At 37.8% G+C, this 20,566-nt stretch overlaps 1 protein-coding gene across 1 annotated transcript in view; it reads right to left on the minus strand.

Moving 5' to 3' along the window:
* TTC17 (tetratricopeptide repeat domain 17) overlaps nucleotides 1–20,566 on the minus strand; it is a 61,925-nt gene that overhangs the window by 16,869 nt on the left and 24,490 nt on the right. Inside the window, exons 13-16 of the mRNA XM_026093214.2 lie at nucleotides 19,544–19,718; nucleotides 18,941–19,018; nucleotides 16,445–16,669; nucleotides 14,138–14,324 (exon numbers count right to left, since the gene is read on the minus strand). Of these exons, the coding sequence (XP_025948999.2) occupies nucleotides 14,138–14,324; nucleotides 16,445–16,669; nucleotides 18,941–19,018; nucleotides 19,544–19,718 (665 nt within the window). The remainder of the gene's footprint in view (nucleotides 1–14,137; nucleotides 14,325–16,444; nucleotides 16,670–18,940; nucleotides 19,019–19,543; nucleotides 19,719–20,566) is intronic.

The raw sequence follows: 20,566 nt of genomic DNA on the forward strand, positions 1-20,566 counted from the left end.
CATGCATGCACTTGTACAGCACTAGTGCAACATATATTTCAAATGCAGAAAAGATCTGCTAGATCATCCATTCCATTGATTATTAACCTTTTTGCTTGATATTCAGGACTCCTCTTGAACTTCCACTGGAGGTGCAGTACCTGCTGTAGTCAGTGGGGTTCAAAAGCAAACTTCAGTTCTTATACAGGCACCTGGATGGTTCCAAACACACTCAAGTTGGAAGACCATTAATAGAAGGAAAGAAACATGCAGAGTATTGGCATTTGTCATAAGTAAGGAGAAATAATAGGAAAAGTGAAGAAGAAACCAAGGTCAAAGACTTGTCCCATCTATGATGGGGTAACAACTATTTATTCTGAACCATACTTCATATTGCCACATTTCTCAGAAAGGTCACAATTCTATGTAATTACAATATTCCCTTGTTACATTTAAACGTTTTTGGTACTACACAACTGGCCAGAATGACAGCTCAGTGAAGCTTTTTGGGATAGATTTGTATTTATTTAGTTATTTTTTTAAAGAGCAAACTTCTGTCAATTTATGTAAATCCACACCCTCGGGCTGAAAACCACTTATCTGGGGGAAGGAAAAAAAATGCAAAAAGTATGGAAAAAAAGAGAAAAACAAACAGTGCCCCCAGGGTTTCACAGCGAAATGCTGCATACTGAGGAAGGTCTTGAAAGTAGTTAAGTTTGGTTACTGAAGAGGAAATTGACTGTCTTGAAATTCTAAATTAGCTGCCATTGCTGTTTGTCCCTCTCGTGGCACTCCTGGCAGAGGGAATAGGACCTGGCTAGGCACTGCTGCCATCCCATTCCTATCTACCAACATAAGAGAGAGAATTTGGTGTCAACAGCAATACTGCAAATAAGAAATAAAATTATCTCTTTCAAGTGCCTTTGGTTAGCACAGAGTTCGAACTGACTTTTATTCTTTGGCTGATTGTCAGCGCAGTGCTGGCAAACCACAGTATTCCCAAACTCTGATCTCTAGACTCTATGTTCCAACATGTCGACTTAAAAAAAATTCTTGGCTCTTATTTTCATATAAAGAGACAAACTCATTTCCTTGATTTTTGGGGGTATACATTTAGCAATAACAATGGAAGAAAAATGCTTCAAAACAAAAGTTATTTAAATTTTAGGGTCTGATTTCTTCTCACCACTTGGAGTAAGCAGAGCTGGATTCTCTCTGGATTCATTACAGGAGCTTTGCTCTAGTCAGTGACTTAAAATGCGTACACAAAATGCAACTAATCTGGAAACAAGTGTCACTTAAATGATGTGCCCTGATGTTTATACAGCGTGAACAGAGCTCTATCTACTGGAACTGGAAGTCAGCCTAATACCTGAATTGTCAGAGTATGGAACAAGCTGAAACCAAGCAGCAAAAGTGTTAATTAACTTATTTTGATACATTCTCAAAATCAGTATTCCTCACAACAAAATTTAGTAAAGGTAGTTCTTACTTTTACAGCAAGAATGACATATCACAGAGCTCAATGGAAATAGTTTTATTGCCTGTATGCACATGGATAGTCTCATCTGTAAAAACTTCAGGAGCAGCATATCAATAAACAGGAGTCTTTTCATCTTCACTAGCCACTGCTTATACAGAGACAGACACAGACAACTAAAGGAGGTGGAATAATACCACTTTGCATGTGAATATAAGTACCAATTCATTAACTTCTGGAATCATGTCAAAGCTCTGGGGAACACTTACTACTTGCGTGATACTGCATATTTGAAATTACAGGCAAAAATATATCCATTATAGAAATTAAATTGAAATGCAGCATATTGTCACCTATCACTTTTATAAGACAAGTTCTGTTCAGTGTTTCACGCCACAGACATTGTAATTTCAAAAGAACTTACAAAAATAATTTAGAATTAATGAACTTACCAGAACTTTCAGTCACATAAAATGGTTCTGGCAGAAATCTCAGTCACCAGGTTTTGGGCCAAACTAACACCAGAAGAGTTGTCTTGCTTTCTGCACCATGGTGACTTCACCTCAATATCAAATCACCAGGCCAAGCCAGTGTTACAGGGAACCGCTGCCTGAAGGGCCATCCCTCAAGCGACGTATAAAACATGAGCTTTGACACCTTTCATGGCAACACTAACTCTGGCGATTACACACTGCGTGTCCACATTGCCGTGATGTTTGAAGGTGGGCATGATAATTTATTTCCTAAAGATCTTGTGAACTATCCACAGCAACCATGTTATTCCAGTTACATATGAACAGATATTTGATGGCAAAATAAGTTAACATTCTTCAGAATGAGACACTTCGTAAGGAAAATAATTCAAGTCAATTTTAAGATGAGTTTAAAAGCAATAGGATTAGCAGCAACTAGAAGAGACACCTATCTTTAGCAGCTATTGCTGCTCCGTTCACCTTCCTTATAAATTATTGTGGTTCTATTAAGATTTTGCTCTAAAATTCATGCAGTCCTTTTATTACTATTTTCCTTTGTTTTCAATCATAGAAAAATACATATTTATACTTCAGAAAACCCCTAAACACGACTGAGCTTTGACAGCAAAAACTGCAAGCCAGTTACAACTAAACAGGATTGTCATAAGAAATGTCCTGGAAATGCCGCAAGCCACACCTGCTGGAACTGCAAGACAGCACTATACTCCAGAAGCAATATCAAAGTTTATTTTACACTTTGCACACTCAAAAGCATAAAAATATAGCTCTACAAAAAATTTATTATTTTTAGTGAAAAACAATTAATACAGTGACAAATGAAGCAAGGAAGTAAAGGAGCAAGAAACAGAGGTGCTTAGTTACAATTTTCTGTTTGTGCAGTACTGCCAGGTAAATGTTTAGTAGGCCAATCTTTAACAGAAGAGAGAGTCCCAAGTCTTACTCGTTTACTACACACTACAGGACCAGAAAAGGTATCAAGCAGAGGGGGGACCTGCAGCAGCATGAAATTGTTAGAAGCCCTGCAACAGACTCCAGAAGCAAAAGAGCCCACGCAGCGGTCAGCCCTGCTCCCTCAGCCAACAAGCAGCATCTTCGGTTTCAGTAAGGCGTGACTAGGCTTCATAATAGCAATACAAGTGTACCTCCAGTATCTTTTGCAGTTGTAACCTTTTGGATAATCACTAAAAATTCTATCTACTGCCCTCATAGTGTCATAGCCACTGCTCTGGAATAGTGAAGCACAGAGCCAGCGTAGTACCATTCCCTCCCTGGTCAAGTATTCCAAGTCAAGTATCAGCAATGGTATCGGTACAGAACAGTTTCTGTAGTGCTCAAATTTTAGACTGAGCTTTTGGTATGTTTTCTCCCCATGTGGAAACACCGTTCATTTTTAGTGTTCTTCCTTTAACGTAAACCTTCCTTTGCAAAAAAAGGCAATTACAGGACAGATACATTTTCAAAAGTTTATGACAGGATGCATAGCTCACTCAAAAATAAAAGCTTAAACAAACAGCACAAATATTGAAAGGTAACATCAAGTCCTTTAAAAGCTGATTTTCATAACTTCCTGTCTCTTTTCTAAATTCGTCTCTTAGATTAACTGTCAGTGGCCCTTCTTCAGAGGTGATGAGGGGCATGCTCAAAAGTGAGTAGCTGAAAAGTGCAGGACATTACAAGCTTTGCTTTGATACAGAGCAAACACAGTAAGATGATTTACACTGTCTAAGTTTAGACTGAAGTACACAAAATGAAGCATAAAATCATAAATTGAGAACCCAACAAAGGGGATTATATAGTAAAATGACTGTTCTCACTTGCAGGAAAATAGTTTTTAAACCTGATTTCTAGCCAAAACATGCATCCAAAGTGGATTAACTATACATTTAAAGGTTATCTATTTGTTTCATTACAGCATTTCTGATCAAACCTTTTAAAACAGAGATGCCACCTAATATAACCAGATTTCTTGTTCATATTAAGAGACAAATACCTCATCATTGTGTAACAGACCAGTCCCTGATGAACAGGCACACCAGTTCTCCTTAGGAAATATAAAGCGATAAAAAAAAAATTAAAAAAAATTCAAGAGGAAGACAAAACTTTATAAATCGGAATATAATGCAGTTTAAAAAGGGACATTCAGGCACAACCTTGGAGAATGTCCAGAGAGGAGAATCAAGGTGGGTGTCTAAAGCTCCCACTCTCCTCATTCCTCACCACCCAGTACCACAGAAGCTTGTCTTTATCACGGAGTCTAGAAGCCATAACTTGCTCTGTGATGCCTGGGAATGGGGGCCAAAACACAGAAGACATCTAAGTTTAAACTCTCCAACCCTGTCAGAAGATAAGAGAGACTAGAAAATGTGATTGCTGATGCCTCTTTCAGAATACTCTGGTGCTACATATAGAGCAGCAAGGCAAGCAGCACTCCAGCCTGAATTTTCATTTGCGACTCAAAAATAGCCTCTTTTTTTTAAGTTTTAGAGAAAGGAGGAAAGCAAGCAAGAGAAACAAGCACATGGAAGTTCTAAAGACTAGGAGGCTTTTCCTCAGTGACTTCTCCTATACACTTGTTTTTGTAATATGCCAGAGAAGAAAATACCTAGATATTAATTTCCTAACACTCACTTATATGGGATCACAGTAGAATATATGCTATGAAGCTCTTAGGGCTAATACTGGGTTCCCTGACTTTATGCAGCACACTTCTGAAATCTGTTTCTGATTAAGGCATGGAATTTCTTAGTTTAATGATCACTATCATAAATGAAGGCAACAGTGCCCAGCATTTGTTTTGCTCTCCTTCTAACCTTCCTTCATCACAAGCCCCATACCTCTTCTTAAGCGAAACAGTAAAACTTTTGCAGTCCTGCCTGTTGGATCCTATGATGCCTGCACACTTTAGTTTAAAAGGGACTAAGTACAAGAGTAACCCATCCATAAGAAAGGGCATCACGTAGCTGAGCCCTAAAATAATTAACTAATCCCTTAATGAGTTACTGATAGCCTTTTACTTCTCTCAACATACAGAACGGCACTGTGATGCCAAGTAATGTCTGTATGTGTGCATCTTTGAACTATCACTCTGCCTGTAAGGTTTGCACACACAGTGGAATTGAAACAGTATTCCACGATGACCTGATTTCATACTTATTTTATTTTAAGAAAACATTTTTGACAGCCTGTATTTATGCTTACCTGTCTATAGCACTTCTCTTGGCTAGGCTACACTGCTCAGTGAGAACAGATTAATAGTCACATCTGATCCACGACACTTTATAGATTTGTTTTGGATAGATATCTGTATAGTCTTCTTCCTAACTGAAGATCAAAGCAGATCAGAGACTGACATATTCAAACAGCAAAACAATGTCTTAACTACTCAGACCCCCATATTAAGACTATGTATGCCCCATATTAGACTACGACAGCTTTTACATGCTTAGCGTGTAAAAATCCGTGTACAGGTCCATGAAGGATCAGAGTTACCGCTGTTAGGAAAAAAGTAGACAGAACCAATCCTAGTTTTGAGGGAGTGATGAATAATAAGCAGAACTTGGATTATCCTTCTCTAGAGTCCAAGAAAGAAATCACTGCAGAAAGCAAAAGCTGACAATAATGCCAATCACCCTCGATGCAAAACGAAAACATTTTCCTCCTATTGCTATATCACCACAAAGCTATAAAACAGTACCTGCAGAAAGACTAGGGATTTTTGGAAGAATCTTCTGTTTCCCCAAAATTGCTAGGTTCAAGAAGCATCAATTTCTTTCCCTAGGGAAATTTCAAATTGTCCTAGTTTCAGTTGCTAGTAGCCAGAAAGTATGATAGATTTAAAGCTTTGAGGACACTCAGAACACAACAAAATCTCACATGAACTGGCAGCCAACCTTAAAAGGGAAAACAAATCAATAAAGTAGACATATTGGGGTAGTTAAGTGCCTGGCACTCCATGGCTCAGCATGCAGTGCTCATTTCAATCTGAGCACATGGCATTGCATGCTGATTTGAGACAATCTCAACATGACTTATTATAGGATGAGGCTACACATCACCACTTTACAAGTTCTCAACTTTAAGCCAAATGAATATAGCTTTCAAGATCTTGGCAAGTTATTAATGAGACTAAACAATGCATCATCAGTTCTCCCACTCATGGGGGCCACATGTTCCTTCTCTTCCAAATATGCTTTTAACAAGCCACCAATTCCATCTGTGCAACTTTACTACGAAGTTCTTCATGCAATTATATCTTCCTGGGGATGTAGCTGGGAAACTACTATTTCCTGGAAAACGGCTACTGAACTTATACAGTTTTTCAGCCTTTTTGAAAAGCTCCAGCTCTAAGCAGTGCACACTATTTGGGTTCAGGAAGAAATTTTAGTAACTTCCTGCATGAAATCACCACCTGCAAAAGCAGCCTCCTAAAAAGAGATGAAAACAAAGACAGTAGCAAGTGTGTCTCATTTTTTCTACCCTCCTATCACAGAAAGCACCAAAAAATATTGCAGAGAAATGTTAATATATCTGATAACTGAAGGTATCAGCTTTTGAAAGATTGATTCTGAAAGAAAACCTTTTCTCTTCCACTGTAATTCTCATGATCCTCCTAGTAAACAAGCATGTGTATCCTGAATAACTCAATGCTCTAGCTAATATATTATGAAGAATCATTTGCACTAGTTTTCACAGATAAATGACAGGAAATGCCTCATTATATTTATTCTAATACTGTATTACTTTTCTTTCCTACACTAATAAATTTGCATCAGTAAGCTTTCTCTGAACTCTCCTAGAATTCAGAGCTCCCTTCCTCCATGCTACCCTGTTCCTTCATTACCCCTGCAGCTGAGGCAATGCCTTTCTTCCCTCCCTCTGCTGCTGGCCTGTGGCCTTCTGAGGCTGGGAAGAGACAGAATGAATAAAGAACACTAAATACTGCAGGCATACAGTTCTTAACAAAGCACAACGCAAAGCAAGACTGAGGACCTGGGAACAGTCAGGTATGCTGTAAACGAGCGGAACATAAGTATATAAGGCTGCAAGACAGACTTCACATGATGTAAAGAAATCATCTAATGTTAGCATCAGAACAGGCTGCAAACAAAGTTTACTCATGCCATTAGCACACTCAGCAAATACAAAAGATAATGCCATTTAAGCAGTAGTTATTCTTAAAACAGCATGTTTTGTCTGCAGGCTACAGAAATCTTTAAGAGGCATAACAGTTTCTCAGAAGCCGCAGAAGCTTGGAAGCAATGTGTATAAGCAGTGGGTTGCACCACCTTTACAGTGTTGATGTATAAGAGTAGCTAAAAATGCAGTATTTAACATATAGTACTACATTCGTTGGTTCTTAAATTTAAGCGTCTCTAAATCTATACATCTCTACATAGCTTTCAGTAGAAAGGGAAGACATCTTTCAAAGTGATCTTCAAATGACTCGTCACTCTCCTATTGGGGCAAGTTTATTTGGAAGGTTCTGCACTTTCAACTGCCTTCAGCAACACAACAGACACTAGATAGAAAGACTTTTCATGGAGAGATCTGATTAACATAGCAGACACCAAATCAAAAGTGTGTCATCCTGTGACAAGGATGTATCTAGTCAACCACCCCCCAGATCACAGCATAAACTCTAGGAATGTCATAAGCATTGCAGCAAAGCTAGATGGTAGGAACTGCTTCTTCCCTCCCTGGTCTAGTAGTGCTGACACCGCAGCACAAAACTGAAAGAGCAACATCGTTCCCAGAGAACACATTCCCATACACGATTTCTCTATGATCTCCATGGGTGTCTTTGCCGGTTTCAGACACCACCACCACATAGGGAGATCTACCTCCAGTAAGAGAAAAAGCAGTCCTCGTTCTCTGCATCTCCTCCCTGTCTGCATTTAATAAGATGTTCTCACTCTACATGCGAGTACAATTTAACCTCCCCATGCTCCTCTGGAACTGCGGAGCCCAACACAACTTAAAGAAGGTGACCCAGATTCGGTTTGTGCAGCACCAACAGATCTTTCAGCAGGACCGACACTAGACTATCCCTGCTGCCAGGGATGCTTTAGGGAGGGAGAATCCAGCTTGATTTTCAGATCCCAGGTGAAACTTGCAGCGTGGACAGTAGAGGGAGCAAAAATAATCAACTGAATATTTCACTCTGAATGACAACAGTGATTTTAGAATTGCTGCTGTTTAAGACAGAACCCACTTTATCCATGCTACTGTTCGGTTATTAGACGACAACATGCAAAGCTTTGCCATGACGTGTTTCTGAGAGCTCTGACAAGCAGTTCACATGCTTGATACAATTCTGCTTGTTTAAAAACCTTCACTTGAAAAGAAAGTCAAAGGAAGAAAAGGCTTAATTTTAAGCGTGTAGTGCTGTTCAGTTCAGAATCCCATGCAATTGATGCAGATTCTGGCTTTTTGCTCCAACTAAAACAAGATTAAACTCTGAGCTAACCTCAACAGCCTCCATCCAAGAGTAAACATCCCCTCTTTTCACCTAACACTGTAAATGATGAGCATTCCTTGGAGAAACAAGATACAGCACCTTGAGAAGGAGGAAACTAAAATGCTAGTATAAAAGTGCCTAGAAGGACCTCATGCTACAGCAAACGGAAACAACATTTAGCAGCCTCTCACCAGAGACTATGCAATCAGTCATAGCTCGTAGGGATCGCGGAGTAAGTGAAACATGCTTAATGTAACGAGCCCAAGTATTTCATATCTCTATGTTTTAACACACATTATTGTAAAGAAAACATGTGTTTGTTTTGGTGTATGCAGTGCTTTTGGTTAGCTATATGAAACTAGAAGAGATTGCAGCTATTAAGTTAAGCATCAGAGGTTTAACTGTGATGTTGTTTTAAGCAATTCATTTAATCTGTCCTTAAGCTTACTATCAGAGTTTCAAGCAGATTCTCCTTTTGGGTCAACCTCTCCTTTTCAGGTCAATTTTCTTAAAAGTCTGAGCTTACTAACTTTGTAAAAATTTAAGCAATGGGGGACGACAAAAGAAAATGCAGTCACTTCAGAGATCATATATCTTTTCCCCATATTTTATTTTAAGAGGACGTAGATGAAATAAACTAAGGCTTGATTTCATATGGTATATGGTATTTGTACCACAAGAGGGCACTAAAAGCATTCTTAAAGTCAACCATTAAACTATCACTGTATATATACATCACAGAACAAAGCTGTAACGTAAGGAAATACGGACTGCTTTTGCAGACATGCATATTCACTATATAAAAGTGTTCAGAGATTTGGTGGTACGAACATACATTGTAATGTACTTACACTGCCTCTACTTGCAACAGAGCAATACAAGTTTTTCTGTAAAAGCACTATTCTGCCAAGTAGCAAAAGGCAGTGAGACAAAAGATACTCAAAAGCTTAAAACATGTTATGTTTCATGTTTGGAATACCATCAATCAATTAATTGAAGCTTGCCATTTTGAATTATGATCTTGTCTACAAGAATTTGAAGGGCATAAGCTCGTAAAGAACTGGAACTACTAGTCAGAGGAAGATGCTTACAGCTGGAGAAAAATATTTTGGGTACAAGTGAGTTCTGCATGTCCAAGCAGCAATTTTATTTATACACAGATAAGAGAAGGCCCTGTGCAACAGCAATTAACAAACTGGCATGTTCTGGCAGTCAACTGACCAGCAATCACTAAAAATATGTCTACTATACTGTAATTCCTTTTCTTTAAATGGCAAAGAGTGCTTCACAACATCTGAATGTTCACGTCAGGCAACAAAGTGCCATGCGAATAACCCTTCAGGCACTAGCTGAATATTCCTCTCCAAAGTGAGCCACATGATAAAAGCCACTGACAATTATTTATGTCATAAAATGTACAATACCAATCCTGGCAAGGCATCATTTCAATATCACATGAAAACTCTGATGGCTTTCGCTACTGGCTTGATGAGCAGCACAAAGCCAAAGTATTTCAATTCTGCAGCTCTGAAAGTTGACCATATTTTTCCCATTACTTTTAACCCTGTTACATAAGGTTTCTTTGCTCCTATTACCTGTACATCAGATATGGCTGCTTAGATATCTGTCAGGCAACACACAGTTTCTGCTACTTAACATGCTTCAGAAACTCACTTGCCAGCAATGTTACAGCTGATTGTTCAATAGCAACATATTTATCACTATTGCCAAGTCACCTCTAGAAGGACCGACACAGGATTTTCCCACAACAACAAAGTCTTCTGACTGTTTTCCCAGTTATTTGGGAATAATGGACTTATGGTCTGTTGGTGGAAGGTACAGATGCATACCTAGTACTACAGCACTGCTGCTGTCGTAGCCACATTAACTACAACTGATTGAATTCCTGCAGTTGCCTAAAATGTGTTTCATATATGATAAAGTTTTATTTAATAGTTTTTGCACCTTCCAGGTAAAAAACAAACAAAAAACCCACAAAACCCCCCACAACATCACCAAAGCCCTTTGCAGATTTAGAAATTCTTTTACAATGAAAACAAGCTTTTCTATAAACCTTAAGACAGGAGCCAACTATTCATCAGTAAAAGTTAAATAATAAAGCATAGGTCTGAGGTTTCTAATTCCTCTTCTCATGTGCATGAATACTTAACATATATTTCAAATATGGGTTTAAAATATACATCTTTATCTGAAACAGAGGCAGTTAGAAAAGAAGGACCAAGCAGCAGTGTAGGAGCATATAAGCAAGCATCCAGCAAGACAGCATTAGTGTAGCATGCTTCCGAAGTCCTGTACTAACAGCAAAAGTCTTCAGAAAATTCCCGTTTCACCTATTTGAAATGGCCATGAGATGCATACTGTAATCAGGAGTCAGACTATGAATTCAAATTTTTGACCCCATGTCCCATTCAATACACCACGCTAATGTATACATACCATTGCCCATTTGTTCCATCCTGCTAATGATTCCTGGTAACAAAAAAAGGCAGTTCAACTGTCCTGCTAGTTAGGTCAGTTCACAAGACAAGAAATGACAGGCAGAGCAGAGAGACAAATACCACATGTGCGCACAAGCCAAAGCACAGGCAGCCCCACTACTGCTACTTAAAGAAAGACATTAAACACGAGGCCAGATCTGAATTTCCAACTGCTAGGTCGATTTCTCGGCACATCAGGTAGTACTAGATGGCTATTTTTTAGTTTTGACACATCTCCAATAACTATGATGTGCCATCAAGTGCGTAACAGCAAGAGGACAAAGTTCGTTCAGTATCAGATGTCCCAAGCAGCAACGCATGTTTCAAAAGGCTGTGAAAGGAGCTCCTGAAGGAATGATCCTGTGATACTGAAATGGTCAAGTATACATTTGATCCAAGTATTTCCCGATGTGCTGCACTGGCTCTATACCTAAACTCCAATTCAGAAAGGTGTATGGAAGTATCATTCTGTTTGGATGCTGTCATAAAAACGTGCATTTCAGTTTGTTATGGAGCCAACCTGCAGTGATTATGTTTTTTTTTTTTTAATATATAAATTAATTTTGTAAGTCTACATGATATTAATATGGTAACAAGTGCTATAAGGTCAGCAGGTAATGTTAAGTATTAGCATCTACATAGAGTCTGCATTTTTTTTTGTTCTACATAGCAGTTCAATATATACACTAATAAAATTCTTGTCAAAGGCTTTGTAGTAAGTGTGTAAGGTCAAAATTTAAAGTTTCAATCACTTTTCAATTGTTTACTTTGGACTGAAGGATACACAACAGACTCCCAAAACATCAGAATACTTCTAAGAGCAAACTGAGTTCTGGGTACGCATTCTTAAAACAGTTTATTCTTGGAGACTCAACCTAACTTTCAGATAGCCTATGAAGTTTCCTCTTGAGCCAGTTGAAGTTTACAGTGGAGAAATTAATTCCTCGAAACTTATGAAAACAAGATAAGCAGGTCCGCCTCTCCATTTTTGAACTCTGAACTTTGATTTAAAGCACAAATCATCATCAGAGTTGAATTAACCAGCATGTTTATTTTACATTCTGAAGAAGAAAGTAAAAAGAACATTTACACCACTTGTCAGGTTCATACTTTCAGGTTTCCTGCACTCAGACAAAAGACAACCTAAAGGGTATTATAGATAGAAATGGAAAAGAGAAGAATATCAAGACTGGAAGAGTCTTAGAAAAAGGCAACAACACATATATGGTAAAATATCTAAAGATCGGAGTTCTGATATTTAATGAACAAATTAATACACTATAGTATTCAGGTCTTTGGATTACAGGCTTTATAGATTCCTAAAAAACAAAAAAAACCCAATTAGATGAATATATTCATGCTCACTTTAACCTGTGGCCAAGCTAGCAAAAAAGGGCAAGATAAGACTTTCCATATGCACTTTTGAAAGGGATTCCTCCTCACACTGAAGAATCACGAACTTCAAAAATAGCATATGTAACAACAGTAACAGTACTTAAAATTAAAATCCCAGATCAGGAATCAGTGCAAACAGCAGCCAAGAATCAGCCAAACTACAGCAATATGATTTTAAGTATTATGATGAGTTTGAGGGGAGGAAAAAAAAAAAAAAAAAAGGAAAGAACAACAACACAAGAGATTGTTTTGTGGTTGAAATACAGACATTATTAGCATCTCAGTCTGTGAATATACCTTTAAATTATCCTTTCTGCTTCATTTCAAAATACAGTTACTATCACTGAGGTTTGAGTGGAAAAATTTTAACCTTGTGAGTTACAGCCATTTTTAAAGACCCTAGTAAAAACTAGACACTGAAATTTTTCTCCAGTACAGCAAAAAAAAAAAAAAAACCCTTGCAACGAAATGTTGAAGTACCACTCCTTCTTGGAGTATCTGTTGGGATGTCTGAGGGAAGGGCAGTCCTATAATTCAAAGCTTCAATGAAATGTACCAGTGTAAAAGTTGGTATTATAGAAGTCAGTGAGACACTCAACATTTTTGCTCTAACACCATTTGCTACAATACCCTTAGCCAAACAGTATTCATTTCTCTGCAAAACTGATGTGCTGTCAATCAGAGCAAAAAGGCATAAGGACTTGGGAAATCATATTATTCGAATGGCACAATCATGAAATATTGCCTACATTGGTGTGACACCTGCAATATATCAGGAGGCATGATGGCCTCTAGTCTATACTTAGGATGCATAATTTCAGAGAGTAGATCAGAGAGGAGGTTTTTCCATGTTTTTCCAATAGAAGTAGAATTCAAAATCCTTCAGAGAAAGTCCTAGTAATACTAAAAATCAAAAGCACTTCTCTCACGTGAGGTTTTCATTTAAAAATAAAACAAAAATTAAATAGAAATATCCCTTGGTGACAGTTCAATAGAAAAGGGACTACCAAATATATTCATAAATGTTCTTCAAGATTGCTCGGAAGAACATATTAGCCATATGCAAGTAAGGATAAGACAGCTGAAATATCCAGTGGGGTCCAGGGAAACAAAAAAGAAAAAAAAAAAAAAAAGGTCTCAAAAAGCTGTTTGCTTTTTAGTCAAGTAGCCACCAAGGACTACAAAACATTATACCCTAAATATTTTTAACTATTTCAGCTGGGAGAGGATGACAGCAAAGTCATTTTCCTTACAGATTTTTAGAGATATAAGAGCAGTGATCACAGACCCCATATAAACAAAACAATGTTGACACAACATAGTCTATTCCATAAAGACTGGGGGGGAGAAACCTCACAAAGTACTGAAATCACTGAAAGGATAAGAATTAAAACTACAGCTGATCTTTACCAAATTCTTCAGTTTTAAAAAAACAAATGTGTCCATTTGTGAAATTTTAAGGGAATTATACAGGAGCTGTTGAGTAGCCTAGCAGTAGCAGCTGTGAACTTCCATAAATACCGAATCCATCACTCCTCATTTACCAGTAAAAGATAGGGTGAGGCTGTTAAGGTATTACAGACACACTCAGAGTAAGCTGTGCTCAATGGCAGCCCTCCAATCATTTAAGAAGCTGTCGTCCAGCACTTCTCAATGGACCATAACCTCCCCCTTATAAGGGGAATTGAGTCAACCTTGGTCTTTATGGGGAGAAAGCACTATAAAGCAAGAGGGATGATCCTTGGAAAAACAGCACAGTAATGAATTTCAGGTGTGATACTGAAGGCAAAGAGATATTATTTCACTTGAGATCCATCTTTCAGCTGTTGCTTACCACTGCATACAGAAGAGGTGATGTTGTACAGAAAAGGGTAAAACTGCAAACAACGGATCAACTTCAGGCTGCTTTCACACTCCAGACACTTCGTAGTCAAATCCAGCGCACGTCTGAAGGCCTGCAGGGCTCCACTAATGTTGTTCAGAGCCAGGTATGCATTTCCTAGGCTCAAAAAAGTCAGAGGCTACAAAGAGAAAAGCAACACTCCTCAGCACAAGTATGTTCACAATCTGAAACTGAGACGGAAAAAACCCTGCCAACCCACACACTCCCAGAACTGGCTGACAGGCATTTAGAAAGCACTTGTGATATGGCCTACCTGTTCCTTGAATGGAGCACTAACAGCTTGATACTCTGATGCTAAAGGAAAGCTGTTCTGACATAAGGGTTATGTTTAGAATTCCAGCTTTCTAAGATGAAAAACATTACTTCTATACACATGCACCAAGATGAAGATTAAATACTTATTTATAACCCATAATGAACATAAATGCTCACTGCACGGTGTAGTAAAAAACTAAAATAAAATGTTTAAGGATATTTTTAGTAAAATTGAAAGTCAGCAAAAAATGTAAAAGTATTACTAGCTTTCTGGTAGTAGGGATGCGTTGGATTTGTCAACAATGTTCAGGATTTACTCCACTAGAACTAGGTTACTCAAAATGCCAATTTCACACTAACTTAGGGGTGTACATTTAGACTTATTTTCTATTCTTTAAAATGTAGTATTTTTGTCCACTGCTTTTGGCTAGTGTCCCCAAAATATTTAAAAAATTCTGGAAGAACAGATTTTAAACACTTTTTTCTTTGGGTAGAATTTGATCAGCAGTTTAATACCGGTACACAGCAAAGAATTACATTTTGTTTTCAAAACAGTTTTTCACTTATACAAGGAAATTTGCTGCAAATAACAATATAATGCCAGAATAGTGACTATAATAATGTAGAACTCAGCAGCCATTTTTTCCACTGAAAGAATTCTGAATTCATCATCTGAAAGTCCAGAGACCAATCAATAGCTTAAGATTTTTCAGACTGATCTTAGCCTGTATTAAACGTCATTCAGAAAAAGGTGTAAGCTGAGCAACTGGATGATGCTGCAAAATTCACCAAATGGTAATTTCCTGTTTACAGGGCTGCTGAATTGAGTCTGATACTACATTTAACCTTGATCAGCAGGTTTTGTTTCCTTCTTATGATCTGCATTTTGCATTATTTCTTTTCTTTTTTTTTAAGCTTTTGCTATTATAGCACATAATTCATTATCTGTAGCTGTAATTCTGATTTGTATTTACTTTCCATTACATTACAGGAAATTCCATTTAAGTACAAATTCTCCTGCCAGACTTGATACAATAGGTATTACAGGACCGGGAATGCCTGGACAAAATGGGAGCAGGCATTATTGTAACAAGGTAGGATTTGCCAATACTTTTAAAGAAAAATCCTACTCGTGCAGTCTGCTCCTAAGGATCCCAAGGAAGCCTCCAATTTCGTGCTTTCAAGTTTTCTTCTTAAGGCACATCATATAAGAACAGTTCTTTCTACAGGTCCTTTTTGTACCTGCAACCCAAACTGGCTAGATTCCTTTTCAACAACTGCACCGACAATAGCTGTACCGGCTAACTTCAGGTTCCACCTTATTTTTCTCAGCCCTTCCTTTCCTTTTTCACAATTGTTTTGCCCAGTCCCATAGTTCATATAGCTTATATAGCTACTTTCTGCATGAGATAGACAGCAATCTGCAAAATGTTTATATTTGTCATGAGAAAAAAAAACAAAACTGTTTTGAATCTACAATTGGAAGTAAATTTCATCAACACACCTAGAAGACAGCTTTTCTTCTGGATATGAAGATGAAATCTAGGGACAAATAAAACAGCACAGAAACAATCCAAGTGGCACAAGAAGATGTCTATGAAGCCAAAGACCTTAGTGACACATCTGCTACTTAAGAAGTTTAAAAAAGCCAGACAGAATGCTGACAGCACTATGGATCTCCGCTTTAGAGGATTACCACCACGATATCAGATTTGGAGTCCTTGGAGCCACTTGTTGATATTACTGTCTTTGGGAGGCAAAAGTCTGCCATCTATTTTAGAAGCACTTCTGCTCCAGAAGTTTATTTTCTCAGCAACCAGCATTGCCCAATTAGCTCCAGAACTTAAGTGAAAATTACCATCCATTCCAAACCACAAACCGGAAGCTGAACTGCAGGCACAAGTAAGTAACATGCAATCAGGAACTAATGAAGTAAAGGAAAGGACATTCACTACTGAACAAATACAAAAAACAACTTCTTACCTCAGAGGTATTGATGGCTAAAGCCTTTAGCAGGAGCCTGCTGGCATCCAAATGAAGACCGTAATGAATCAAGAGGTTAGCAAGATTGACTAGAGGGATATCCTGATATTCATGTGGAGCCAAATTAAATGCTTTTTTCAAACAGGCGATAGCAAAGGTGCTATTTCCAACTGCACGCCAGTACAATCCAGCTTCATTAAGCACAAGCCATAGTGGATCTTCTGGCTATAGAAGAGTTGGAGAAAAGGATGAAAACACACACAAAGAGGTGTCTCAGGAAGACATGAATGCTCATCTCTTTGTTAAAAAAAAAAAAAAAAAAAAAGCACCTGCATACTACCTTATTAACTAGACAAAAATTACCTTTGACTGCTCATAGATTGCTTCACCTACCCTATCTGGGTGAAATTCAAATTAATGCAACTTGCTATCTGATCTGTAATTTAGCAGAAGTTGCTACTCTCACACTTCACTCATGACTGCCTTTTATCATGACCACAAAATTCCTTAAAATATGCAAGTGATAATGGTCGGCTGGCTTCAGGAAGCAGCATCTGCTAGTCGCTTCAGGCTTAAAAGTATACCAGCACAGGTCTATGTAAAAAGCGTTGCCAGTTTTTAAACAGTAGTTAGATATGCTTCTAGATCCTATAGCCAACATCTAGATTCCCTGTCAATTTAAGGTTTCAGAATTGCTTTTTTCTTAAATTTAGATATCTAGTTATTTGTCTTGTGGACAGATGACACAGGGTAACATGTACTAGATGCTGTTTAAAGAATATAAAACAGCAAGCAACAAATGAGGGCACATGGAAAAATGAAGAAACATTCATATATACTTTGAATATTCCTAACTTCTTTGACCTATAAAAGAAAGAGCACATGCTCATTCTAGAGAGGAAATAGTAAAATTTCAAAATACTGACAGAGCTATGTAAAACATCCTCTTCCAGATGGAACAGTTTGAAATAGTTTAGAAACACTTCTGTTCCAGATGTCAATATTTTCAGCATCACACGGTACCCAATTATGTCAGGAGTTTAAAGTATAAAAGCAACAACTGAAATTAATGTCCATTCCAACCTCCACACCTGAAGCTCAACTGCATTCAACTGCATACATGACTAAGAAACATGCAGCTAGGTTTAAAGAAGTTAGAGAAACAAAGTTTACAGCAGTGTTGCATTAACACAATACAGCTATTGTTACAGTAATGCTCTTGAAAAAGTTAATGGGTACAATGACTTTCTTCAGTGTTTTTAAAAACAACCTTACATAGAATAGTTTTACCTGTACTTCAGGATGCATTGGAAGATATCAATAGGCTATACTACCTTTTTGTTTGGACTATCTTACATAAATATTCTTACAATTATAGATTGTTAACACCTCAGTTTTGCAATGCACATACGTAACATTACTCGCATATTATCCATACTGAACTCCTCACTGCATTGCTCTCCATACACAGGTCTCCAAATGTATTCTCATACTAAATCCTTGGCAAACTATTAACACTTTGTCTTCTTCCAAGACAAAAATGCTAACTGTGGCACTCCTGCTCTAGAAAGTTCATCAGTTGCAGAACAGGCATGACATAACAGTATTCTTGCACCAGCATCTAAATGACCAAGAAGTTCAGACTTTTAGCATGAAGGCAACAGAATACTATAGCTAAAATACCTGTGCACTGCAACAGTACAACATTAGGTATCTATAGGATTGTTCTGAACAGCATAATAACAGAAATTAACTCCTACTATTAATTTTTCTTCTTCTGGGTAAGACAGATGCACATAGTAAATGGTATTGGTTTTAGACTAAAAACAATACATACATACACCGCCTTGACATAAGTTGTACAAGAGAGTTAATTTAAGAAATATCAGCTTGACATGTCAAAAAGAGTCAACCTCTATTGCAATGCTTCCTGTCATTTGTCTTGTGCTGACACTGCGAGGCCCCACGCAAGATGGAGGTGGCATTCTGCAGGGTGTTACAGAGCTGTACACTCTTTGCCCCACAGTGCTAATTATCCTGACAGAGAAGACTGACAGAGGGTTGGTTCCTGTTTTTTTCTTTTTTGGGGGGGGGGGGGGGGAGTAGGAAGAGGAAAAAGAAGGCATGCAGGGAGAGGTGAAAGATGGAAGAAAATTAAGAAATACAGAACACTGAAGTAGTTCCAAGCTATTTTGCTCAGTTAAGCAAATGGCTGCCAGGATTAGCTAATACATTGCTGCTCACAACGTCCTGCAGTCACGATAAGAACAAATAGCTACAGGGCTGCTTGGCCTACCCTGAGCTAACTGAAAAGGATGCTTCTCTATATGCTTGTGCTTTTTCGGTCAGCCTAGATTATCAAGTTAGTTTCACCTCAGTTACAGCTACCAAGTAAGCTTACGTCTTGCACATCACTGACTGACTTCTGAAGAAGTGTAGAAACCAGTTTCAAATATAAATTCTTCATTTACCTCATGCTAACAATTTCTGTCATACCTTTCTGATGGCGTGATTGAGAAACGCTCCTATCTTCTCTTGTGTAATAGTTTGATTGTTGATACGAGAATGCAAGATCTGGACAACAAAGTTTTTTAAAAAAAAAAAAAATATGAGTCACCCGAGTCTCATTTCCCCAAGTCTTCCCTTTGGTAGAAAACCTAAAAAGCTTGTTCTAAATAGATGAAGTGAACAGGTAACTATTAAAGCAGCCAATCTACAGAAAGCAACACAAAGGACTAATTTCAACCTAAAGTTACCAGCCTTATAGAATACAATAGTTACTGGAAACCCCAAGATGTATTGTGTCAAATGACTGGCAGATGTTTTAGAAGAAAGTAATTCTCATAATAACTTAAATTTCTTATTCTGTGTGCTTTTTGTCACCATTTAAGAGAGATCAGACAATAGTTTTATGCTGGGTGACAACCTCTCCCTTTCTCCAGCAGTGCTAAAAAGCATTTGCTTCCCTTCTTTGGAAGTACTGATTGGCTTGTGATACCAAGTTATCTTTTCAGTATCAATATTTTTCAAGTCATGAGCAAGAATTTTAAGGCAGTAAAAGGGAGAAATTTAAAACAGAAGAGAAACAGTGTCTCTTACTTGTCTTGCTTGATCATCGGGCATCTTAAATTTCAAATCTAGATTACTGTCAAGTTCTTTCACCAGTAGGTATAGAGATTCATTGTTACGAGCATCAGTAATGGAGGAACAGTCTGGTGGCTGGGTTTCTCCATGAGCAACAGCTTCTCCTGGGACACTCAGGATTGAGTGGACCCTAGCAATAGGGAGAACCAAGACAAATCAGTATCATATGCTGCATGTCACTGATATTTAAACATAAGAATCAGTTACATATCAGCTGAAAAGTCTCACACTGTGGACTCCCATGAGACATAAGCTGGAAACCAAGACAGTTCAAAGACCACCCTTCCCTCAAAAGGCATTAATAGAAAAAGTTTTTACTTTCTATTTTTAAGCACACAACACCTGTGAATAAATGCCAATTTGACAGAGAAGACACAGCAGGTTCTTACATTATGCTAACAGGGATTGTATAACGTTTAGGATTAAATGGTAAGTGAAAGAAACGCAAAAAGAGTAAGTACTCTAAACTAAACTTTTAAGAACATAAGTAGCCGAATTGAATAGGATTTCCTTCCCAAATAAGTTGAAAGCTGTTTTTTCAAAGGAAGTTTCAGGACATTTGCAGATTGGAACCTTTGCTTTAATGCATGTTCATTACTAGAGTTATACTGACCAGGAGAAGAAGCCTTTTTTACTATCACTATTACAGTGTGAAGTGAATAGGATTATTATGAAATTACCCGGACCTATGTAAGGTAGATATTGCAGCACAGACACATTTATCTTACCCTATGTAATAACAAATACTGTTGACTATTCTACAACTCAGCTGGTTTTCTACCTCTGTGCAGAAGGAATGAGCCAAAGCTTTCCAGTCCTAACCCTTCTTCAGTATTTTCTGCTCATCACAATCTTCTGTTAACGTAACTAGACCTAAGGCAAATGTATACAGCCTACAACATTTACATTTATTAAACTGATACTTACCTTATTTCTCTCTCTATAGGTCAATTCATTTTTTTTTAAACATACTCTAGA

This window comes from Dromaius novaehollandiae, chromosome 5 (assembly GCF_036370855.1).
Source record: "Dromaius novaehollandiae isolate bDroNov1 chromosome 5, bDroNov1.hap1, whole genome shotgun sequence".
Taxonomy (NCBI): Eukaryota; Metazoa; Chordata; class Aves; order Casuariiformes; family Dromaiidae; genus Dromaius; species Dromaius novaehollandiae.